The sequence below is a fragment of the Pezoporus occidentalis genome, unplaced genomic scaffold, assembly GCF_034315485.1.
Source record: "Pezoporus occidentalis ecotype Australia unplaced genomic scaffold, CSIRO_AGI_Poc_V1 ctg18, whole genome shotgun sequence".
Classification (NCBI taxonomy): Eukaryota; Metazoa; Chordata; class Aves; order Psittaciformes; family Psittacidae; genus Pezoporus; species Pezoporus occidentalis.
The window spans coordinates 654,000-679,715 of NW_026913640.1; the positions used below are offsets into that span (position 1 = coordinate 654,000).

Genomic DNA, 25,716 nt, shown 5'->3' on the forward strand with positions numbered 1-25,716 from the left:
GTATGCTATGTGAAATAAAAACCATTTCTTTAGCTTTTAACAATAAAATATAATTGAGAAAATGCCTAAGATAGAGGTAGCTAAAAGTTTTACCATATATATAATAGTCTATGAGCTATAATAATGTTAGCATACTAAATTCTGTTTTCCACTTTAGCCTCTTTATTTCACATCTACTGATACATTTTTCTCATTGTTCGTTTAAATTCATCTTCTACCTACCAATGTTTCTTTGGATGAATGTCATAGAGCATGTCATATATTGTGATTTCTCCAAATACTGTGACTGGATTAACATTGTGCATTGACTTCTTAAGATCAAAAGATACAAACAGCAAAGGTCAAAGTTTAATAATACTGCATGAGATCTTTCCTATGGAAGTCAAGTCAGCACTAGCACCTTTACCTTATCTCCTCTGGCATTCGAGGCAAGTTAATTAGGAAACATTCACCTTCAGTACCTATCATCAAAGCCTTTTCTTGTTCTTTTATTTCTAGAGAAGGCCCTTAGGGTCTAATTAAAATAGCTGAGTTGCTATACAATCATGACAATAAACAAAAATGTAAAAGAGGTGTGCTCACCTTTCTAGTGAACCAGAGTATATTAAAGAAATTCGTGGCAGCTGAATACTTTAATTGGGGATTATACAGTTGTACTGTGCTGCCAAAGCAAAATCTGAAAAAAAAATAAAAATCACAGTAGATAGAATATGCACAGGTATATTTATGTATTGTGAAACGTGATTTTAAAATCATTGCTGCTGTTGGGACATCTTTTAATTTAGAAAGGTCCTGAAGTTGGAGACAAATAAAAAGGAATGAAATTATTAAGGTAATGAAATACTCAGCAAATGAAATTTTGCATGAAATTCAAATTTACACGTGTCACTACAGTTTAAGCAGTAAAAAATGAAAATATAGATCTGTTGGAGTCCAAGGTTATAGTTGCAAACCATGAATCACTGGAAGGAAAGCATTTAGCTGAAAGCCCTATGCAAATTCACTTTTTTGAGTGGCAGCAATCTCACTTGATATTAGCCATCTACGCATTTAGACATCCCATCCTAGAAAGAGTATCTAAACTGTTGAGATCAATCACTGTGGGTACCTGCTGCATCTGAATACGTTGATTTCTGACAGCAGATATTAACCTTCCCTTAGAAATTTAATTTGCCATTCAACCTAAAGTTGTAAGCACTGTAAGACTGGGCATGAAGGAAGGAATTTTTTTCTGATACTTTGTTAAAACAGCTCCTACTATGAAACACCATTAAACAACAAAGAGATACATAGCTATTCCTGCTTCATAAAATAATTATGATTTCTAAAGAAAAATCTAAAAAAATATTCTTGGAATCTATAGAAACAAATGCTGAAGAGTGCTTCAATAGGTATTTAGATAATTCAAGACAAAATCCGAAACCAAACAAAAAACCTCAACCGTTTTCCATACAAATGTGAATAAGTGTTAATAAATCTAGTCAAAATTGGTGGGCTGAACTACTTGTCTTCATGTGTCTCAAGGATTTGGGGGATGAACCAAAATCCCTGAAGAATTTGAGGTCAGTTGATTGGCTCAGGGCATACATATCCTGTGTAGAGAGTTCAGCATAAAGTTCATTTGGAGGAGGCCCTTTACATGAAACATCAATATTATGCATCTAGGGAAAGATAGATAAGGTTGCTGTGCACTTTTCATTCCCCTCTGAGAGGGGAGTGCTGGAGTTTAGTCTCAGACCCTGAAAACACTCAGACCCCAGTCTTCCATGGAAATGCCTTAATCCCCAGGTACTTAGCAAATGAGCAAGATCAGCCTGGAAGCTGATCTATGTTTTTCCAACCGAAGCTGTGACTCTGGGACCACTTCCATAGAGAGAGAGAAAAAAATAAGATCAAACTTAGTATTCACCGGGGAGTGAGGAGCCTGTAATTTGGTTCCAACAGGAAGAGTGTTGCTGTGTTGTCTACGACAAGTCTGATACAAATACTTCAGTCCTTGCAACAAGGCTTGCAGTCAAAACTCTGCCCTCTGGTAGTCAAATGTTTTGGGCTGCTGGTTTGGACTTTATTTTACTTACTCTGTTTTGTGTTGTAGGTAAATTTTAAAGAAGCGAAGAGGTGTGAGGCATGCAGACCTGAAAGTTTGCAGCTAAGAGAATGCTTACAATTATTTTGTTTGCTTCAAGTTTTTTGTCAGTGCTTGTCTTCACATGTGATTTTAATTCCCTGCTACTGTATTTAGCGTTGCTATGAGAGCACACAGCCTTACATCCAGGCTGACAAACAGTCATCTTAGTGGAACTGTTGAAGCCTCATGCTGTTCACAGCATGAAGTACATTACATACGTTTGTTCCACTTCATTAGGTTAAATGGGCAAGCAGGGATGACTTCTTCTTGACATTTCTACATCAAGGCTGGGAAATCAAAGGATTGAGCTTTATGTCAGATGTTTGCTTACCATTTTCTTTATAACTGCTCAACTCAATAGATCAGTTGTATCATCGACATGAGAGAGGTTAACGCTGTTGGGGAATATTTTACAGCTGAGGAAACTGGATGATGGTATGATCATGGTTAATGCAGAAAGCCAATATAGAGGTCAAACAGAACAGATCAGTTCTTGAGTCTTCTGGAGATTTCTTAAAAACACTTGCTGTCACTCCCCCTACCATCAGTTAAACTTTGGAAATTCTTAGACCGTGTTCTGGAAACAAGTAGCCACTAGCACTTGTTCAGCTTGCTTGGAGTAGTAAAGTCCATACAGACATTTTTATCAATCACCTGAAAAGAGGCAGAAAGTCAGCACTGCAATGCTACATTATAAATTTGTGCTTTGCATTGTCTTCCAGCAGGCATACAGTGTCAGCTAACTTTCAGCATGTATACTGAGCCAAATTTCGATCTGATGATAATTAAATATTCAATTAGTAACACAGTTTGTCAGAGGGACATCCTTATCTCACAAGGGTATCTGAAATCTCCTTATTTCCACGGCCTCTGAGGCAAGCAATCATAGAATCATAGAATCATAGAATAGTTAGGGTTGGAAAGGACCTTAAGATCATCTAATTTCAACCCCCATGCCATGGGCAGGGACACCTTACGCTAAATCATATCACCCAAGGCCTCGTCCAACCTGGTCTTGAACACTGCCAGGGATGGAGCATTCACAACCTCCCTGGGCAACCCATTCCAGTGCCTCACCACCCTAACAGGAAAGAATTTCCTCCTTATATCCAATCTAAACTTCCCATGTTTAAGTTTTAACCCGTTACCCCTTGTCCTATCACTACAGTCTCTAATGAAGAGTCCCTCTTCAGCATCCCTATAGGCCCCCTTCAGATACTGGAAGGCTGCTATGAGGTCTCCACGCAGCCTTCTCTTCTCCAGGCTGAACAGCCCCAACTTCCTCAGCCTGTCTTCATACGGGAGGTGCTCCAGTCCCCTGATCAAATGCAATCAAATGTGTCTTTTTCTTTTTGAAAATAGGTATGACATAACCTTAAACTGAATGGGTCATTCGTTGATCTTGGTAGTTAATATCTGCTGATATGTCTGTCCAGTTTTAGTTACAACCTGAACACTATAGGCAGAGCATGTCTGTATTACAGACTGGAGTCATGATTTGGCCAAGTATCCCTCACCATTCTCTGGAGATGACAAAAATAACTAACTAGTTGCTCTTTTTTCCTCTGTGCAACCATCTTTAACTACTTTCTCCATTTTCTATTTTTACAGTGCCTGTGGGTCTGATGCCTCTGACACTTCTGTGCTCTTTTTGTCTTCTTTTGTCTTTTCAGTAGGCAAAATCTTTGTGATCCCTCTCTTTTCCCCAGTCTGTGGTAACTAGTCAAGGGAAAAAGTGGAGAACAGTCAATTTATGACACGTTATACTCCCAGTTTTCTTTGCTTGTAGTTTCTTATTACCACCAGCTCAAAAGAGTGAAAAACATTCAATTGATGGTGATAGCCTTAAAGATTTTGGACAGTCCCAGTTTGCTGTCTATCACAAAAATAAATCAATGATGTCATATCTTACAGTAGGACATTCTACAGAGGCAACCAGGTGCATTTATAATTTGCTCTTCTAGCATTATCTGTCACTGACAGTTTATTATATGTGTGTGTCTGCAGGTACACATTCACACATTATTTGTATATATTTATATATATATATATATGTATGAACTACACACGTTGGATTAATCTTCACTTAGCTGCTTCATATCTAGGTATATAGTCCAGCCTATAGATCTAGTCTGTCATAGATCTAGGCTCCTTTGATAGGTAAGGAGGACAGATCATGACCTCTAGACAGTACTTGGTCCATCTACTTCAAATGGCTCTTTTACCTCAGCTGCTGGAACAGCATACCTCTAAGCCTTCACTACTGCAGATTCTTAAATGGTTACCTTAAATACGTATTGTTACATTTCTTTATGAATTACAGCAGTATTTCTGGAAAAGTGTTGAAATATGGGAAACAGCTTTTGAGTTTTGTACTCAAAATAACCAAAATAGTTGATAAGCCGTAGGTGCAAAATTACATGGACTGCAGAAAATGGATCCTTTCTGTTAGACCTAGAATGAGTTAAATGAAATGGTGTTCTTATGTCTACTGATTTTTTTTTTTTCCAAACCTTAATGGATCATTATTTTATGACAGATCAATGAACATCTTCTTCTCTCCTCTATTCCTGCAGCATGTTGTATTTTTTATGGCTCTGGTCTTTGTACTGCAGATCTTATTTTTGTTATAAACTCTTTGAAAGTGTAATGGATGCCTAGCGAACCATTCTAAATTTATCATTTGTTTTTGTTGCTTGTGGTTGTAGGGAGTGAATTTAATGACCAAGTGAGTGCTTTGTGTGTTTAGTATTTGGGTAATCAAGTTGGTAGGACATCTTGGTGCATTCCATTTTCCTAATGTTTCTTCAGATCATATTGCTTCCTCTGAAGCTCCATATACTGAGACTTGCCATTTTGATTGTCTGTCTTTGAACACCCAAAAGATACTGAGCAACAGAGTAACCACTGTACCCCACTGATTTTTAATGACATTGATTCTCCTTTTGAATGTCTAACCCCTCAAAGGATTAACTCAGTTATTGTCTCACATTACTGTTTGTCAAGAAACGCTTTACTCTTCCCTCCCATGTGAATAGGGTCAGAAGTCCAAAAGAGAGAATTCAAGAAATTTTAACATACAGCAGAGCATATTTTCTTTTATTAGAGCTCTGTTTTTTTGGTCTGGTAAATCTGGCTGTGGAGCTATTTTCACTTCTGTTCTTTCTTCTCTGCTGAGTCCCATCCTCAGCATCGGCTCCTCTAAAGGGAGCTGGGAAGTTCTCTTGTATATTTTTCTTCTCAGGCCTCAGTGAGCTAAACATGTTCTCATTGTATGTGAGCGCAAAAGCCTGTAAAAAATTCTTTCTGCCAATTAGGCAGACTTGTGACTGAATAGTAAAAGTGCAAAAATGTAAAGTCAGAATTGGGGCAGTGTCTTTCTCCAATCCAAAAAAGTCTGTGTATACATATAGACAGAAGACAGATTTAATAACTCCACAAGAATGCGCAGAATCATAATTTTCTTTCTTGTACAAGCTGTGCCAGAAATTATATGCAAATACTAAAGGCTGCCTGCAAAATAAAGTATTTTACATTTCTTGATTATGCTATTCCTCTTTATGCAATATTTGTGGTAATAATAGTTACAAGAGTAGCGCCTCCCTTCTTTATTTCTTCTTCAATGAAACCAAACACAATTTTTGCTTTGGAAAAATTCATATTTTTAATTCATTTGGTTAAAATTAATTTAACAGCCTTACCTCTGTGCCTGGTAAGATAGTGGAATGTGTCCTTCTAGAAGACATGTAGATGGAAGACAGGGACGTGATTAGAGACAGCCAACATGGCTTCATCAAGGGCAAATCGTGGAGTGACTGCATCAATGGGCATAGGAGGTGCTACAGATGTCATCTACCTAGGCTTCGTCAAGGCCTTTGATAGAGTACCCCCAACATTCTTACCTCTAAACTGGAGAGGTATGGGGTTGGTGGATGGACCATTAGATGGATGAGAAGTTAGCTCTATGGCCACATGCAAATATTCATATGCAATATTTCAATGTGGAAACAGAAACCACTAATGGGTAGTGTTCCTCAAGTGTCTCTACTGGTACCAATACTACTTAATACTTTTATCAGTGATATAGTGGGATTTAGTGCACCCTCAGCAACCTGGATGATGACACCAAGATGAGTGGTACATTTGATAGGCTCAAGGGAAGGGAAGCCATTCAGAGAGACTTGTCAGGTTTGAGGGTGGGCCAGTGCAAACCTAATGAAGTCTAATTACTTTCAATGCATAAGGATTTCACCCATTTTCAACATGTGTTTACTTTTATTAAGGTCCAGGATTTTTGTCTTTGCTTTTGAGACTTGACAATTTTTTTGCCATCTTCCTATCAGCTTTCATTACCAAACAACAAAATGCTTGTTTATCATTCAGAAACCCTACTAATACTAATTGGCAACCAATGGAAACCTCAGCTGGGGAGAAAACATAATTGTCATAACTATGACTTTGGGCTTTAAAATTTTAGAGCTCAAGGTCATGATTGAAGTGGATAATGTTACAAGGTATTATAAAGAAAAGATTCGTAGAATATGCTATTGCAATTTTGTGGTTGTGTTTTTTGATATGAGTGTAGGTGTGAGGAACATGATTTGGAAGAGAAAAAATGAAAATACTTTTCTTGGAAAGCCTGGTTTTGCAAACATACTTGTTACACTCAGATCTTTTCTACAGAGTGATTTTTCTGCAATGCCCAGTAGTGAACTAATTACTCAGTTAAAATGTGAAAAACACATTTAGGAATGACTACATGCTATATCTTTATGTAGCCTAATTTCTAAAATGCTGCTCAGCTTCTCACACCATTTCTGTTTGTAGGATTCTTCATTTGTTATCTCATGTATGAATCACTAACTGTGAGCTCCTTCACACTTGGCCTCCTTGTGAGATACCTTGTGTAATACCTTTCGTGTGGTATATTTAAATGCTGCTTACAAGCTTCCCTGTTTATCTGCCTGCCTCTGTTTCATCAGTGCATTGAGAATTTGTTAGTGATGTATTTCCTGGGCCTCTTCCACAAAAATAATCTAATTCTTTATAAAACTAGAACATGTAGAAGATTCTGAGTTGATTTCGTGCCATGTGAGAGGTCTTGCCAGGAAGAAAATGATATGTGAAAGTCAGATGTTTGCTGCAGGCAAAACTATCACATGTGGGTGTGTCCTCAAATTCCAAAGTGTTTGTTTCTTCAGCTATTGGCCTTTATATGTCTATTGACATTGGTAAATGAGGCAGTTATCTATATTATGGAATAGTTTGGGCAAGTGGCTGGAGCTTGATGTTCCTGTTTCAGGAAAAATCTTTTGGCCCTGTCCTCAGACTCTGAGCACAGGAAAAGCTCCTCTGATACCTGTGATAGTCCCAGTTGTCTGTAGGTTATATTTTGAGGGTGTGTGCCAGGATCAAAACAATACGACTTCTACTAATAAATATTTTCACATATATGTTATTTCCCATATATAGGAATTTTGTATTTTGGAAAGGTAACAATATTTTTCAACCAACCAAAAAGGTAAATGAATTGCTTCCGAGTGAAGGTCACTTAATAATAGTCAACCTTATACATCAGCCTTTTTCCTGAAATGCCAGTTATAGCTGTAAGACAGCTTAAGACTGTTCATTACCAGCTTGTGCATAAGTTAAATGTTGAAAAATTAATCTTTAAAGCCACTCGAACAAGTTGAGCTACAGCATGACTTCATATACTCAGATGTCTTTACTGTCCATGTTTCAGGCTTACTCTGTAGCTGACCTAGTTAATACTGAACCATTATGAACTGCAACCTGTCATTAGATGAAATCAGAATTAGTTCAGTTCTTCAGGCTGCAAAGCATGCTGCAGGCTCTCCCTGCAGCAAAGATGGGGCTGACAGGAAGAGTAGGTGACCAGGGATGTGGAATCACTGTAGCCATCTTACTGCCATCCTCATTCTTGCAGCTAAGGCTGTAGTCTACCTCCTTTATTGTGCTACTTTGCTCATATTTGAGTTTTAATTAGTCATGTAGCAGAGAGGTTAGATGTGAATGCCAGGCCCTTGTGATGGTACTGTGCATAGAGAAACTAAAGCATGGATGCACTTTACTAGAAAAGACAAGTTAAAATGTAGAGGTCTATACTGAATTAGTATGTTTCTTAAATTAATCAAAGTAAATTTCATAGCAGTTATTGATCTCGATTCACGCTGTGTTACTCGACTGATATTATGGGGTTAAATGGCATAAAATGAGAGTAATTTAGTGATGAACAGTCCAGTCAATGTACAGGATTTCCTGTGTAGGTTAAAAAAAAAAAAAAAAGCATGTTTTTCTTACATAATAGAGCTGGGTTTGGTAATGGTTGCATTAGTTTGAGTCTGTCCTTTCATGTGTTACGTTTGCTGTATACTTTAAAAAAATCATTGTAAGTTGGTAGACAGAAGTGAGCAGTTGAGACAAATGGAAATACATACATTATTTGCTTGAGATAATGTGTGTGGCAATTTGGCTGCAACTAACAATTTCGATTCTGAGATGAATTTACTTTTTGTTTGCAAAAGTTCTGGCAACAGTGCTAAGATGGTGAAAGCTGTTAAGATTACAACATATGGATTTGAAAAGTAATCTGTTTCAACCACATCAAATAAAAAGCTATTGGCATTTCCACAACAGTACCTGCTCAAAAACTGAGCTCTGACTGAAATCTTGACCCCTGCTTCTACAGCATTCAGCAAAAATAAATGACTTGGCAAATTAAATGCCAAGCTCAGTTGCTTACATAGCTTCAGGTATGTATAAATAGCTGTAGAATGGTGCTACCTGGTTTCATATGTTAAAGTCCTTTTTGACAATATCATAATACATGTTTTTGTAATGGACGATTTTTCTGAGCTTTTCTTTTGCTCCCATTAACAAGTATATATGAGAGAACATACAGAAGTTGACCTTTACTGATATTAAATAGGAAATGTCCATTCCTTCTCAAAATTAATGGAACTCTTGTTTTTAACTGCTCTATTTATATCTCACCCACTTCACATATGGAAAGGTCAAGTCTCTTGTGTTATAGACTCAGCAGCTCAGTCATTTAATGCTAATTGTGATAGTGAGATGCAAGTAAGCATTGTGTAGGGATGTATGCATTGTGTGGGTATGAGCCAGGTGAGGTTCAGAGTAAATCTGCTGTGTTTGTTATGTACAAGCTAAGTAGCCATGTCAACCATAACGGCTTATTATTTTGGTCTCAGCGTTGCACTAGCATGTCTAGACTTTACCAGAACAGGCTAGTAGGCTTACAAAGCATTGTTTTGCACCCTCTGCATTACCATAATGTTCACATCATAGCCTTTTTTGTACTGTGCATGGAAAGAAGGAAGACAAATCTTTTAGGAATAAACAGTTTGACACCCCTAGGAAAAGATCAATCATGATGAGTCTGGTTGTAATGACTGCTTCTCCTACTTCCATTATCTAAATGTCAGACTGACAGGTCTGTTTTCTTCTATTATTTCTCTATTCCTGAGAATATATACGTATATGTATGTATCTCTCACTGGAAGCATTTATCACTGAAAATCACTTTAGTATTAAGGCTTATCAGGGTTTCAACACAGAAGGGTCTGTTCTTTTGTGTTTGTCCTAACTGTCCTGCCTTACGTATTACTTGCACTAGCAGCCCAAGCTGATTGTGCCCCTTGCATATCTTACAACTAACTTATTTGTTTGCTGTGTCCCTCTAAAGTAGACTACAGATACAGTTTTGAAAACAAAAACCTCCTTGGAAATAAACAGCTTTGTGCTATCTCATTTATTTTCTGATGTACATTCCAAAATAGACCTATTTCTAACTGCATAAGAGGTGTGTTTTTTTTCCTGCTTGATGACTGACTAGTGCTGTAGTTGATATTCACCTGACTGTGTAAGTACAAAGGCAAGACAAACTTTAATTTCTGTGCCAAGAAACCTGGAACTAAAGCTCCTAACCTTTCTCCGCTGATTATTGTAACTTCATACTAGTGAAATCTGTGGGTCTGAATAAAAAAAACTCTAAAAAAACCTTTCTCTTATTTCTGTAAAAGGAACCATTAAATTTGCAGTGGTCTCTCTTCAGAGTGATTACTAGATTAAAGATCTGCTGTAAGTGAGCCCGCAGTCATTGAGCAGAGTGTTTTCCAGCTATGACCTGAGAAAGACAATGCTTTCCCTGTTAGTGGCTTGGCTTTGCTACTTCCCCTGGGGAGCTACTAGCACAGCTTACAGGAAATGAACTTGCAAAACATTTGTAAGGATTTGTTTCCTAGGATGGGTAATCATGTAGAATGTGTCTTTCATTGATGGTACATGCCTCAAAAAGTGTGAAAAACTTACTCTCGAATACTAGGCAACTGTAACTGAGGGTTTAGGCTTTTTTATGTTTGGCTGTGACTACAGGAAAAACAGTGCATAAGGATTCTTCTCCAGCAGCAATAAACCAAGCATTAAGATAACACTACAAGAAATGAACAACATTTTCTTTTATATCTTCCATCTGGTTTAAGGCAGATCATCTAAGTTCTGTGTGTAGTCAGTGAGTAGAAGGGAATGCTTTCAGATGTCCTCAGGTTTTTCTCACTGCAATGAGTGAGCTGTTCCACCTCTCCTTCTGTATGCTCATTATGCTGGAAAAACTCCTGGAGTGGCCTACATTTGCCCTTGCAAACTGAGAGCAAGCAGGCTGTGATTGTGAGTATCTCTCACTTAAGTGCTTCAAATGTGGTACAGCCAAGTCCAGATCTATTTCCAGAAATATTGGGACATCAATATAAAGAGAACAGAATTATAAGAACAAGATAGACTTCGGAAAGTGTGCTAAATTTTAAGAATACTTGTTCAAGAAATTACATGTGTTAGATTTGATAGTATTTTTAACTGCCTTTATCTAACTGTTGGCACATTCATAACCATTTGGTCTTATAGGCATTCTGTATTTTTAAACCCTAAAGGCTGGGTGAGACTTTGAGAATTTTAGAGGATCATTGTATGTCTGAAATGTGACATTTCTTTGCAGATCTAATATCCAGTTCTGCAGTATCCTTTCATCAAAGTTAATAATAGTTATACAAAAAGGTCTGGAGAGAGTATCCTATTCACCTGTTAAAAATATTTCAGATAAGAGTCCCAAATATAAACACAACTATTGACAACCCACTCACTATAGGCAAATAATATGAGACTGATGTGTGTCTACCTGTGCACACAAACAGACACACACTTACATACACATAATGATGACTAAATAAAATAAATAAATTTGCAATGAAAACCTTATCTACCAAAGTTGCACATTGCCAAGTTTGTCTTTCATCCTGCTAAGGTTGATGAACTTGATAATGCTCAAGCAGATCTATGAATCTGCACTATTTTTCACTAAATGTATTCAGTTATGTCAATTTGTAACACTCCATGATATTAGTTTTAGCAAGTAAGAAGATAATCAGGTGCATTTGTTTCACTGATGTAGGATATTAAGAGATGTCTTTGCTTGGGTTTCAATTTTTTATTTTGTCAATTGTGAAATACAGGAAATATCTTGGAAGCAGAAGAGAAAAATCTTTTCTCCAAATCTTCCAATTTAACTTTTAAGTATAATTCCAAAATACTTATTAACTGATAGTTTCTCAGATGAAGTTTTGGCTTACTAATAACTGAGTAACTACATTATATTACTTCTGGTTAGTTTTAAATTCCTATTTTACATTGTTATTTTTTCTATCAAAATAAATAAATTATCTCCACAGAGGAGATTGTTGCCATGCACTGTGTAGTCAGTCAGATTGTTCTCAAATACTTCAGAAAAACATAGGTATTTTGTCTGTCTGGTTATCCTACAAGTCCCTCCAAAACCTTCAAAATACTACTCTTCGCAATATTTGGCTTTATTGAGCTCAGTTGTAGTCCAAAGCAGGTTCTTCAATTCCAAAACTTTTGTTCCATTGTAATAGAAGCCATGGGCTTTGCAAGATACAAAAAATATTCAGTAAATTTGACTGAATTATGGAAATTGCTTACCATTATAAAGCATTTATGTCTCCTTCTTTAGGTATTTTGTACCTGTTCTGTGTGCTAGGCATAGATCTGTAGAACCATAATATTTTCCAGTAATTTTCTTTGAATTATTTCTTTTCTTTTTGTCTATTGATGAAGGGGAAACATTCCTAGTGCCACTGATAGAACGCTGATTGACTGCTATGATCTTTGTCAACTTAAGTTGGGCTGGTATTTTCAAGCACATTTGTGGTATTGTAACCTCATGATTATAATAAATTCTTACTAGGCAACATAAGAAAATTGTGATGAAATACAAAGAGAATTTGTGTAGGTGTTCAAATTACATCCCAGGTATTGGGGAAAGCAGGTAAGATTCATGATGCTCAATGGGAAAAATTGAGGCACTGACCGTGTGTGCTTACTCTTATATGTTAGAAACAGGAGTCGAAGCACTAGGAAAGGAAAGCTGATATACATGCAGGATGAAACTGGGCTATGTTTTTAAGCCCAGTTTCTTTGTGAAATTGCTGTGGGTAGAAAAACTGGAAAATGGAGGTAAAAATGAGGATAAACAATATGTCTGTTGAGTGAGATAACACTTAACCTCCTTTGCTTTTTGCTGTTCTTATAGACTGTGGAACTTAAATATTAACGTAAGAGACTATTCATATTCCAGTTTACATGAAATAAGATTGATTTTGTTTTAAATGCTAGATGTGGGGGAACTAAAATGAAGTATTTGCCACTTTGGTTAGCTAGAAAAAAAATTCCAAAAGCAGCTCCAGTTATGTATCATGTTCCAGTCTGGTTTTACCAGCAGTAATCTATGAGAACATTCAAGTTAAGATTTCATTATCTATATTCACCTTTATCTGTTTGCACCAAAATGAAAAATGCAAGGAATTTTCTGGCTTGTGCACAGGACTCAGCTCAAATAAGTTTAATGAGATAACACATTTGATTGTGCACACAGATTCATACCTCTGCTGACACACAAAGTTGGAACTCTGGGAGGCAAGAAAAGGAGCACAGCGCTTGTGTAACAACAGCTGTCCCAACACAGGCAAACCAATACTTGAAAAGAAACCAAAAATACCTAGAAAAAAATCTAAACCTAAAAAAAAAGCTTTATTTCACTTACTGAAAAGTGTGAAGCTCTCTCCATTGTCTAGTGTGTATTTTATGCTCTCTTGTTACTGTCTATGTATGATAAAGAAACATTTATGGACATTATTCTTCTCTCACCAGAACCAGTATTCTACTTTGGAAATGATGAATATTACGTTGATGAGAGTGCTGGCTATATTGAGGTAAATGTCTGGAGGACTGGAACTGATCTGTCTAAAGCTGCCTCTGTTACAGTGAGGTCTCGCAAATCTGAACCAGTAACTGCAGAGGGTAAGTTACTGTTTTGCTTTAGCTTCATAATACCCCTCAACAACAAATGCTGGTATATTTGTTCTTGATACAGATTCACCTACATAAGACGAAATTTATATGTGTCTTGCTTTTAGCAGATCTTTCTTTTTAGAACAAATTAAGTAGTTATGGAATTTCTCTCGAAGTTAGTAGGAACAATTGTGAAGTAGAGCACTAAGAGAAATGGGGGGGGAGAATATATTTCCTTATAGTAAAAATCTTAATTCATTGTGCTAGGACCTCTAGTATTCAAAACTGGGAATGGCACAGCTCTTGGGCGCTCTAGTCTGTTGGCCACAGCCTGAAAGCTCTGACATGGCTGGCTGCCTGTAAAGCCATAAGCCTAGTTCTTGGTCTTACACAGTGCTGTGCTGGGCTGCCAGTCCTGACATCCTGCTTTAGAGGCTAAGCTCTGAGGTGTAGAAGAAGCAGGAACTCTAGGCAAGTGCTTTTCTGATGATGGCCTTTAGCCTTGGCAAATTCACAGAATTCCAAACCTTATTTCAATTTCAGTTTCAATGAAACTGTGTCCCCCAAAGCTTTGTTTTAACAGTTCTGCTCCTTATTCCTCCAAACCCCCCCCCCCAAACATTAAGTCCTAATCCTTTACTAAATTCCTAGATGCCTTTAATGCTTTGGTTCCAAGATAAAGTGTCATGTTTAGGTGGTATCTTGTTTTGTTAGCTTTCTTCTCACTGGTTTGTTATGGATTAGCTTGCTTTGGTTTAAATAGCAAATAAACAACCAACCAACAACAATAACAACAAACATAAGAGCAAACCAAACCCAGATGCCAGATGAGTCTGTCTTTAACATTAAGTTGCCAGATCTCACCTGACATGGTCTGAGCAGAATTTATTTCTTTTGGTTTCCATTCATTCTGGTTTACACAACTCCTCTAAATAGGAGTTCTTCCTCACAATCAGCTCACTGGCTTTTTCTCCTTGCCTTTTTACATTAGTCTCAAAACTTCTACCTTTGTTACAGAACAATATTAAATTTCTTTCCAAAAGACTTTGCTTCATCTCCAAAGCTTTTTGCTTGCTTTAATTTCTTACTTAAGACACATTTTATTAGTTTTACTGGAATAACTGTTGGTTTACAACAGAACAGAATCAGCCCCATTTTGTGACTTGAATCACTATACAAAAAGTAGCTTAATATCGACTTGTTGTATTCTATAGTCCAACTTACGGATGGTCAATATTATTTAAAAAAATACATTCACCTACAATTGACTGCCTAATGATAGGTATTTTTATTTTTCATTACATGTAATTCTGTTTATTAATTTGATATGGTTTACCTTTTTTCTGTTGGTAGCTGGAGTAGATTATGTAGGCATCAGTCGTAATTTGGATTTTTCCCCTGGAGTCAATATGCAGACATTTCGTGTGGTAATTATGGATGACCTTGGACAGCCAGTGTTAGAAGGAACTGAGAAGTTTGAGCTTGTGCTAAGGATGCCCATGAATGCTGCCCTTGGAGAACCCAGCAAGGCCACCATCTTCATTAATGACTCAGTGTCTGACTGTGAGTAATCTTTTTTTTTTTACCTTTTCACATTTATGCAGGGGATAGCACTTATCCGTTTGAATCACAGTGAAGCCAGTGAGTCTACATGTTTCAGCTACAGTTGATGTGTTATGTAATTTGTTGTCTACCTGTTTATATTATATATCTAGTGCACTGTGGTTTACCTAAATTTGAAATAGTAGCAGGGAGATATGATAACTTTTTCAGTTGTACTTTACACATGCTTTTTCATGTTTTTCTGCCCAGTACCTAAGATGCAGTTTAAAGAATCTGTATATATAGGCAATGAAAATGATGGACAGATTTCTGCCATGATATATAGGAGTGGGGACATCCGATACACATCCACTGTGAGATGCTATACAAGGCAAGGCTCAGCTCAAGTAATGATGGACTTTGTAGAACGTCCTAATACTGACAGTTCCATCATCACATTCCTTCCTGGTAAGCTTTTGGTCTGATTTTAGAAGCCTTTTGTCTACCATGTTTTGTTTCATTTTGCTTTGCTCTGTCTGTTTGTTTTGTTTTGTTTTAATTGTGTCTTCTTGTAAAGTCGTGACAAAAGGACCACTCTGGAAAACCAAGCCTTTTCAATATACAATGGGCAGAGTGCACAAAAATGATGTCTCTTTTTGCTTCACGTCTGACCTAGAGGGATAACCAATAGGAACCAAAGGAACATATCTTCATATAGATTCAGCCTGAGTGCCAGGATCTTTTTGGTAGCAAAAGCAGGCTCACCGTAACACAATATCAGAAGCACAACCTGCTGTCAAAAAAGAAACTTCAGAAGCTCTGCTCTTTGTTAAGCAGATTTCTGGTAAATACATTTAACTCACACTGAAATAGAAACTTGTCTTAGAAAAGTCCCAAAATGGGGGATTCCACTTCAATGAATTTCAGTGAAAAGGTAATGATTACTAATTCTGCTTTCACTATTATTATTACTCATTAACTTATACAATGTCAAGGTAGATGCTTTCACCAGCAGAAGCAGCCTGTGGTTCCTTGAGTTTGGAGAGAAGTGCTGTAATAGAGCAAAGAACAGCTAGGTTCTGCATGATATTACCTTCAGAATTATTGCAGGTGAAACTGAGAAGCCTTGCATATTGGTGCTTATGGATGATACTTTCCATGAAGAAGAGGAAGAACTACGTTTGGTTCTTGGCACTCCAAGAAGTGATTCTTCCTTTGGTGCCTCTATTGGTGAACAAAATGAGACGCTGATAAAGATTCAGGATGATGCAGACAGTAAGAAATTATTTTGTTATTACTGGCTTCTGGAAGTCTGTTTGTGCACTCTAAAAACATTTTTCTTCTACTTACAGAGTCTATTATTAAGTTTGGTGAGACCAAATTTAGTGTGAGTGAACCAAAGGACACAAGGCAAGTAGCAGTTGTAAAAATCCCAGTGCTTCGTCTGGGAGACACTTCAAAGGTTTCTGTTGTAAGAGTTCATACAAAGGATGGATCTGCTACTTCTGGAGAAGACTATCACCCTATATCAGAAGGTAGGATCATTCAGATGATTTTAACATCCTACCATTTGCTTTTATTCTATGACTATATATTCATGACTATAACAAAATATCTGAAAGATGAAATAACTATGAATAGAATACTTTGCAACTACATCCGTTTTGCCATACAAATTCAGTATGGGCATTATCCCATGTGGTACGCCATGCCAAATTCCTCTTTGTATACTAGATATCAGTGAAGATATTTACAAAATAATTGTGGCTCCTTTAAAAACATCTGCAGCTCAAGTTAACTGTGGAAGAAATGTGTGAGTGCCACCTTTGTAACATTTGCAAAATGTAACACCATTACTCTGTAGAAGCATCCGCTCATAGGATATGATTGTATAGTTGTTTCTCAAGCAGTTCATTAAGCAAATGGCTTTTGCTTTCTGTAGGAATTAATGTTTATTTCTTTTTATTTTTCTACTTTCATAATAATCAATTTTTCTTTATATATCTGCAGTTCACTACATGCTGCTTCTTACTACTAATGAATGCGGAGAAAAATTGTGTAACAGAATGAGAAATTTCTTAGCTGATAAACTTCTTTCCATTAAATAGCCCACCCAAATGGTTCAGTAAATGACTGAGTTTGTAGCACTGTGAATTTTTTTCATATGAAATTTGTGGTGATACATGATACTAATGTGTCTTTTAAGATTAATCATTAATTGCTGGAGTGTTTTCAGTCTTGGATAAACTATTTCTTCCTGGAAAGAATACAGGGATGCTGCCCAGGAAGCTAGAGACCAAGTTAGGAAAGCTAAGGCCCAGTTAGAATTAAACTTGGCTACGGATGTTAAAGATAACAGGAAGGGCTTCTATAGGTACATAGGTACATAGAATCATAGAATAATTAGGGTTGGAAAGGACCTTAAGATCATCTAGTTCCAACCCCCCTGCCGTGGGCAGGGACACCTTACACTAAATCATATCGCCCAAGGCCTCGTCCAGCCTGGTCTTGAACACTGCCAGGGATGGAGCATTCACAACCTCCCTGGGCAACCTATTCCAGTGCCTCACCACCCTAACAGGAAAGAATTTCCTTCTTATATCCAATCTAAACTTCCCCTTTTTAAGTTTTAACCCATTACCCCTTGTCCTATCATTGCAGTCTCTAATGAATAGTCCCTCCCCAGCATCCCTATAGCTCCCCTTTAGATACTGGAAGGCTGCTCTGAGGTCTCTATGCAGCCTTCTCTTCTCCAGGCTGAACAGCCCCAACTTTCTCAGCCTATCTTCATACAGGAGGTGCTCCAGTCCCCTGATCATCCTCGTGGCCCTCCTCTGGACTTGTTCCAACAGTTCCATGTCCTTTTTATATTGAGGACACCAGAACTGCACACAATACTCCAAGTGAGTTCTCACAAGAGCAGAGCAGATAAAACATAGCGGATAAAACATAGCAGATAAAAAACAGAGTAGGGACAATGTAGGCCCCCAAAGCATTCAACACCGTCCCACATGACATCCTTGTCTCTAAATTGGAGAGACATCAATTTGATAGGTGGACCACTCGGTGGATAAAGATCTGGCTGGATGGCTGGATGCAAAGATTTGTGGTCAATGGCTCAATGTCTGGCTGGAGACCAGTAACGAGTGGTGTCCCTCAGGGATCGGTGTTGGGACCAGTCTTGTTTAACATCTTCATCGGTGACATGGACAGCGGGATTGAGTGCACCCTCAGAAAGTTTGCCGATGACACCAAGCTGTGTGGTTCGGTTGATACCCTGGAGGGAAGGAATGCCATCCAGAGGGACCTTGACACACTTGTGAGGTGGGCTGATGCCAACCTCATGAAGTTTAACCATGCCAAGTGCAAGGTCCTACACCCGGGTCGGAGCAATCCCAGGCACAGCTACAGGTTGGGCAGACAAGAGATTGAGAGCAGCCCTGTGGAGAAGGACTTGGGGGTGTTGGTTGATGAGAAAATGAACATGAGCCGGCTTCAGTGTGCGCTCACAGCCCAGAAAGCCAACCGTATCCTGGGCTGCATCAAAAGGAGCGTGACCAGCAGGTCGAAGGAGGTGACCCTGCCCCTCTACTCTGCTCTTGTGAGACCTCACCTGGAGTATTGTGTGCAGTTCTGGAGTCCTCAACATAAAAAGGACATGGAACTGTTGGAACAAGTCCAGAGAAGGGCCATGAGGATGATCAGGGGGCTTGAGCACCTCCCATATGAAGATAGGCTGAAAAAGTTGGGGCTCTTGAGCTTGGAGAAGAGAATGCTGCATGGAGACCTTGCAGCAGCCTTCCAGTATCTGAAGGGGGCCTATAGGGATGCTGGAGACAGACTCTTCGTTTGGGACTATAGTGATAGGATAAGGGGTAATACGTGCAAACTTAAAAGGGAAAGTTCAGATTACGTATGAGGAAGAAGTTTTTTTCTGTGAGGGTGGTGAAGTACTGGAATGGGTTGCTCAGGGGAGCTGTGAATGCTCCATCCCTGGCAGTATTCAAGTCCTTGTTGGGCAGAGCCTTGGGTGACATGGTTTAGTGTGAGGTGTCCCTGCCCATGGCAGGCAGGTCGGAACTAGATGATCTTAAGGTCCTGACTGTTCTATGATTCTGTGATTCTATTCTGGTGTCCAGTCCAACTGATAGGACTTATTTTTGAACATCCAGCAACAACATTGGGCTATCTCCAAATTGCACAGAAGAAGAGTCATTTCACTAGCGATATTAGAAGAGAAAAATTGTTACCAATAAGAAAATTGTCAACCCAAAACTTGCTAATTTCAGTCACTTTGCCTCCTGCATTTGGGAGTTTTGCTCTTTCCTCCTGAAAAAAGCAGGAATTTTTAGTGCCAGCTAATACTTCTTCTATATATATTAACCTATACGCATTGCCTTGCTTACGCTCTCCCTGCTGTGCACTGACAAGACATGGAGGCAGAGTTTTTAATGGAAACATGCTACTGCTGTAGAAGAGGCTCTAGGCCTGTGCCCAGAAGCCTTTGAGAAAGGTCTGTGATCTACTGGGTTTCCCCACAGATTTCAGAACATCTGTGGGTTCAGGCAGCCTGCCTATTCAGCCATGGGTACAAACTGGATTATCTGAAGGAAGTGGGACAAACTGAAATTCAGTAAAAGTCTTAGCTCTCCCATAGCATGCTTATTACCATAAGGAATATTTTCATGGCTTAATAACATTTAAGGCTAAAGGGTAATTAGATCACTTAATCAGACTCACTGTGGATTGCAAGTTTCTCCGAGTTTCCCCCATTTACTTCTGTACTGAACCAAATAACTTTTGGTTAGAGAATATATATCCTCCAGAAAGGGCATCCAGTCTTGGTTTGAAGGCACCAGAGAGGATGAGTGTTTCATAGCATTTTGCTTCACTTTTCTGTCCTTATTTCTCATATATAATTCAACTGTCATCCACTGCTGATTGTTTTACCTGTCCCTTTAAAGTGCAGAGCTCTTTTAGTACCTGGTATTTTTTGTTTATTATGGTGTTTCAATATACTAATCAGAACATAGCTTTCTGTAAGTCTGTTTTTTTCTTTCTTCTGGTCCTTAATTTCTGTTGGTCATTTTTGTGCCATCTTCAGTTAATTTCAAATCCTGTAAAAAAAAATATAGTAGAAATGTACCTACTATTTTAGGATCACTCTCATCCATTCCACACACAAATGTAAAATATTTTCTGTACTTCTTCCTTTAGTAAATGCATCAAAGAATGACAGTACTCTTCTAACTCTATCAGTGTGATGGGTTGACCTTGGCTGGATGCCAGGCACTCACCAAGCCACTCTATCACTCCCCTTCTCATCTGGACAAGTGAGAGAAAATGTGATGAAAGGCTTATGAGTCAAGGCAAAGACAATGTGTCACTCAGCATTCGCCATCACAGGCAAAACAGACTTAACTTGGGAAAATAAATTTTACTTATTACCAATCGAATCAGAATAGGATAATGTGAAATAAAACCAGATTTTAAAACCCCTTCCCCCACCCCTCCCTTCTTCCCGGGATAAATTTCACTCCCAAATTCCTCTACCTCTTCCCCCTAAGCACAGGGGGATGGGAAATGGGGGTTATGGTCAGTTCATCACATGTCTCTGACTCTCGTTCCCTCTCAGGGGTGGGTGCATCATGGAGCTGTCTGTCACTGGTCTGTCAGACATGGGAGAAGCTTCTAGCAGCTTCTCACAGAAGCCACCCCTACAGACCCCCCCAGTACCAAAACCTTGCCATGTAAACCCAAGAAGTCAGCTGAGGTTGAACTTCTTGTTCGCCATGACCTCCAAAGTTTTTTTCAGAGAGTGCTTTTCAAAATACAGTACTTTTTGTGTAGCTCTAGCTTTGTGCCTTATTTTTGGCATATACCATTTATTAAAATGCATTTTCTTTGATTAAAACCTGGTAATACTTTTTATTTAGAATTCTTCGCTCTTTTGGTCATACACGTATGTTGCCAACATTTATGTAATAATTAGTCCCAGAGCATTTTCAAAATACTAAGTTGCTTTAGACTTAATCTTGGTCTTTTCAAATATCTTTTGATGATTATTATGCCTCATTTTCAGTGAGTTCAACATGTATCCACCACTATTAATTATTATTATTTTAGCATCAAATAGGTTAAACTAAATACATGAACATCTGTAATTTGAAAAGGAAGTATTAACTGCCATCTCTCCTGTCTAGGTCTAGAATTATAGCTTGTTATGAACAACAGATTTATTTTTTAAATGTCTCATTATGTTTTTAGAAATTGAGTTTAAGGAGGGTGAAACACAGCATTTTGTGGAGATTGAAGTTCTCTTTGATGGAGTGAGAGAGATGAGAGAAGCCTTCACTGTTCACCTGAAGCCTGATGAGAACATGGTTGCAGAAATACAGGTAACAAACTCATGCAAAGTACTCAACAGCAAAATTTTATAAACAATACTTCTTGGTTTCTGGCCTATAGCTTTGCTCTTCTTTTAGGGTTTATACATGCCATCTTGGCTTGTATTTTAAAAGACAAAGAGGATCAGCACAGCTGATAGAGTAGCACCTACCCAAAAGAGTTTGTTGGCAAGGCATGATTCAAGAAAGCTGGGACCCAAGGTTAAAGGGTTTGGTATCTTCAGTGTTGTGAAAAGAAAGAAAGTAATTTTTACTCTTGCTTTTGTAGTCTGCTTTATGTTTTCCAGTGCCTCAATCCTTTCTCAATAGCTCATCCTATTGAGGTTTTAGAACTTCTTTTGGGACAATATTTTAAAGGTTACACCTGATCAAGGTCCATTTTGAATCCCTTTGTTTATTTAAATGTTCACAGAGAACCATTTCTGCCTTTTCATTGCCAGACAGCCAAGGCCATTGTTTACATTGAAGAAATAAACAGCATGGCAGATGTCACCTTTCCCTCTGTCCCTCAAGTTGCATCCCTTTTGATATATGATGATACTTCTAGAGCCAAAGACAAAACCAGTCCCATAGCCGGCTATCCTGTTGTCTGTATCACAGTGAGTATCTCTGTGGAAAGATGGAACAAATTTAGTATATGATTTTTGCTCAGTGGATTTTAGGCACCCAGTATCAGTCCATATTGTTGTGAGCCACAGGTGAGTTCAAGCTAGAACTGTCACAAGAGCTAATCTAGTTTGTCTGGATAATTAATCAATTTTCAGTAGGACAAAAAGCACAGAAAGATATTTTGCTTCTTCATCACTAAGAACAGTTTGATGCTCACACTATGTCTATGATTGCATGATCTCACTATTACCTGCATTATCTTAATTTGCAGAGTTAAAATCACTAGAGATAACCAATAAGCCATTGTTTTTAATAAGTGACACAGACTGGAAGATGAGTTGAAGTACCACAGGCTTCTTTCATTGTAATTTTGCAGCTGAAAGCTTTGCATGAAGAAGGTTTTGGTCCATCTGTGTCTTTGGCTTGTTTCTCACACCATTCCTTTCACACAGGAATGGATCATATGTTGAATGTATCTCCCAAATAGAAATCAATAACAACAACAACAAAAGAGAAATCTTGAAATGCAAAGTATATTTGCAGAATTAGACCAAAGTGCAAAATTCAAGTTAAAGCAGCATGTGGAACTGTAGTTTGTGCCTTCGTAACTCTGTTAGAATTTCACCCATAAACCATAATTTAAAATAGTATTTTTATTTCATTAAGAATAATTAGACCTGCCTTTTAATCTACCACAAGCATGCTTAAAGTGTCAGTGTCAAAATAAAGTGATTTCTTAAGAGATTTGCTGGGGTTGTCAGTTCTATGTTGTTGTTGAGCTTTGTGATCTTGATAAATTAAAATTCTTGTGCCATGAAAGCAGTAAATTGTTAACATATCTTGTTCTGCAGGCTTGTAATCCTAAATATGAAGACTTTGACAAGACTGGTTCTATATGTGCCAGTGAGAACATCAATAATACTCTGACACAATACCGGTGGCTTGTAAGCGCACCCACTGGTCCTGATGGTGTGACTAGCCCCATGAAGGAGATTGACTTTGATACCTTCTTTACTTCCTCCAAGATGATTACACTTGACTCCATTTACTTCCAAGCTGGTTCTCGAGTCCAGTGTGCGGCTCGTGCTGTGAATTCAGATGGGAATGAGGGTCTTGAGCTTATGAGCCCTATTGTAACTATAAGCACATCAGAAGGTAAGGCATCATTACCTATTGCAAAACCCCCAGACCTCTTTTTGATCCCAGATTCTATCATAACAAAATTTGATTACATAACCAGCTGTTTTAACATTACCATCTTGGCTTTTCTTCTGTTGTCCATAGAGATTGTGCAAACACTTTCTTCTTAGCACAGTAGGGAATTGTAAAAAGAAAATGTTTTTTAACTTTGGTAGTTGCCCACATCCTTGAATTATTAACCACATAGCAAACTTGCATGTTCAGTAGAACAGTATATAATGTGCACTGGCATTAATGAAGCCTTGTTTCTCTTGAATTTTGAATTCAACTGTAGTAACCTTGCAGTACAATCTCAGCTCCTGTTAGACACTGGAGAACCCATGTGGGAGTGCTCTTGCGAATGCCTAGCCAGAAGAAAAGCTCCATTTGGCATTCAGGCCTCACTGGCCTCAGTCACTGGACTCCTGATACTCAGTGTCTTCCTTGACTAAGGTCTGATGTCCGATAACAGGGCATAGACAAATCTTTTCATGGTTGAGGTATTCATAATATTTAGCCTTCTTTTTCTGATTCCATCTTTGTCTCTCTCTGATTGTCTGATACCAAATCAGTACTGAATTGTTGCTGCATTCCCTCAGCCAGCAGTTACTGCAATTTGCTTCCTTTGCCCAGCCAACTCTTTTCATGAAACTCTTACTGAGTAATGTTGTGAAGCAGAGGTGAAGAACTGATATGCACAAAGTACAGTCTGATAGCATATGCTATTTTGTAGTAGAAGTCACAGATACTTTTGTTTATTGTATAACGTGGAGAATGAGTAATCAGCAATTACAGACCATTGTATTTTATTACCCTTTTGCTGCCGTTTTACGTTCTTTGTGTCATCTCTGCTGCTTTTATATGTACATTAAGTCTTCTGGGTTTTGTGAGATCTTACAGTTGATAAATTACATGATTTTTCATCTGAAACATAATTTTAATTTCCTTGGCCTTTCCAACTAAATATTGTTAACATTTTATTTCCAACTAAGTTGGGGCTTTAATGAGCTTAATGGATGGATTTTCTATTTATTATATTCCTGTCCTTTATTCCACATTTTGACTGTAGACTCAAGTTGCCTTTGTTTGTGCTATCAGGAATCCTACAAGCCAAAAAGGACAAGGCTAATTAACTCAGGCTCAGGACTTAATTGTCATGCATATATTGCTTCCAGTACCAAAGCTAATTTATGATGCGAAAGTCAACAACACTGAAGATCATGTACAATAAAAAGGAAATTATTAGATGCTATTTTGAAAAAAGTGCAATGCTCAAAGCAACCTGCCAAAATCCAGTGTATTTTGAGCTTTGAAGATGCTTTACCTCCAGTGCATAGACCAAATTCTCAGAAGTCAGATTGTGCAAAAAAAAAAATGTATTTAGCCTCTTTAGTACATCTTTCTTGCATTTAAGAAAAACAAACAAACAAAGCTATTGTTTGCAGAATAGAATTTATTTTTCATCATGCCAGAAGTTTCCAACTTGAAGTGTTGAGACAGATGAGGCCCACCAAAACTGATAAATTCTCCAGGAGGAGAGCCCTGCATTCTCTTTCTTGTAATCCCTCACAGACAGGCAAAGAGCAGAACATGGGTGAAGGAAACTGGTGATTTTCCACGTCTGCTGGTTTCTTTGGCCATCACATGTCAATGTGCTATGATTCTTGTGGCCAGAATGCAGATGCTTCTACATTGAACTATGCAACCAGAAGTTGCATATATATCAGATCATATTATTGCAAGCCTAATCTGGTCCTACAAACCAGGACTAATACTGGAACAGGTTGAAATAATACTGGAACAGGTTGAAATAACACTGGAAAGGATTGCCAAAATGTTATAAATTCTTCTTTCTTGGAGAAATTAAAAATTCAACTGAACAAGGCCTTGAGCAACTTGATCTGACTTTGAAGCTGCCTTTACTTTGAGTATGGTATTTCTAAACATCCTTTGACACAATTATTCTACAAAATTCTACATTTTGGTCACTAATGAAACAGGAGGCTCATGGATTTCTGTGAAGCTATGTATAGGTCCAAATCCCAATCCTGGGCCAAAACAAGCTGAACACTGATCAGGTATCTTTTGTAAAGCTATGTATGTGCTTAAGAGGGTGGGAGGAATTAAAGTGTATGCCTCTGAGAATCTCTGTAAGAAAGTATGGCACTTGACACTGACTTTGCAAGCATGCTTGATACATGCAACTGAAAACGTACAGGTGCAGTATCATCACCTGTTTCTGAAAATGTGGTCCAGTTGATCTGGATGATTTCTATTTGAATCCTCTTTTGCATTAATTCCTTTTCAAACCTCTGGTAAATGCTGCTGAAAAGGGTTTACCTGTTGTTGAAGAAAATTCTCCTTGTTTTGGGAACTTGTACAGTGAGAAAAAGTACATCTAAAAATAGTGCAAAGGAAAGTATAGATTATAACCTCTGGACATAAAATAAA

General features: G+C 38.0%; 1 protein-coding gene across 4 annotated transcripts in view; it reads left to right on the forward strand.

Moving 5' to 3' along the window:
- The window catches only part of FREM2 (FRAS1 related extracellular matrix 2), a 123,047-nt gene that overhangs the window by 70,414 nt on the left and 26,917 nt on the right, over nucleotides 1-25,716 (forward strand). For 2 of the 4 annotated variants that reach the window (XM_062614986.1, XM_062614987.1), the window contains exons 7-14: nucleotides 13,388-13,537; nucleotides 14,882-15,091; nucleotides 15,341-15,538; nucleotides 16,181-16,345; nucleotides 16,423-16,605; nucleotides 21,338-21,468; nucleotides 21,918-22,076; nucleotides 22,938-23,241. In XM_062614986.1, coding sequence (XP_062470970.1) covers nucleotides 13,388-13,537; nucleotides 14,882-15,091; nucleotides 15,341-15,538; nucleotides 16,181-16,345; nucleotides 16,423-16,605; nucleotides 21,338-21,468; nucleotides 21,918-22,076; nucleotides 22,938-23,241 — 1,500 coding nt within the window. Of the gene's footprint in view, nucleotides 1-13,387; nucleotides 13,538-14,881; nucleotides 15,092-15,340; nucleotides 15,539-16,180; nucleotides 16,346-16,422; nucleotides 16,606-21,337; nucleotides 21,469-21,555; nucleotides 21,729-21,917; nucleotides 22,077-22,462; nucleotides 22,581-22,937; nucleotides 23,242-25,716 lie in introns of those variants that run through there. The other 2 variants (XM_062614988.1, XM_062614989.1) reach the window with 2 other exon arrangements.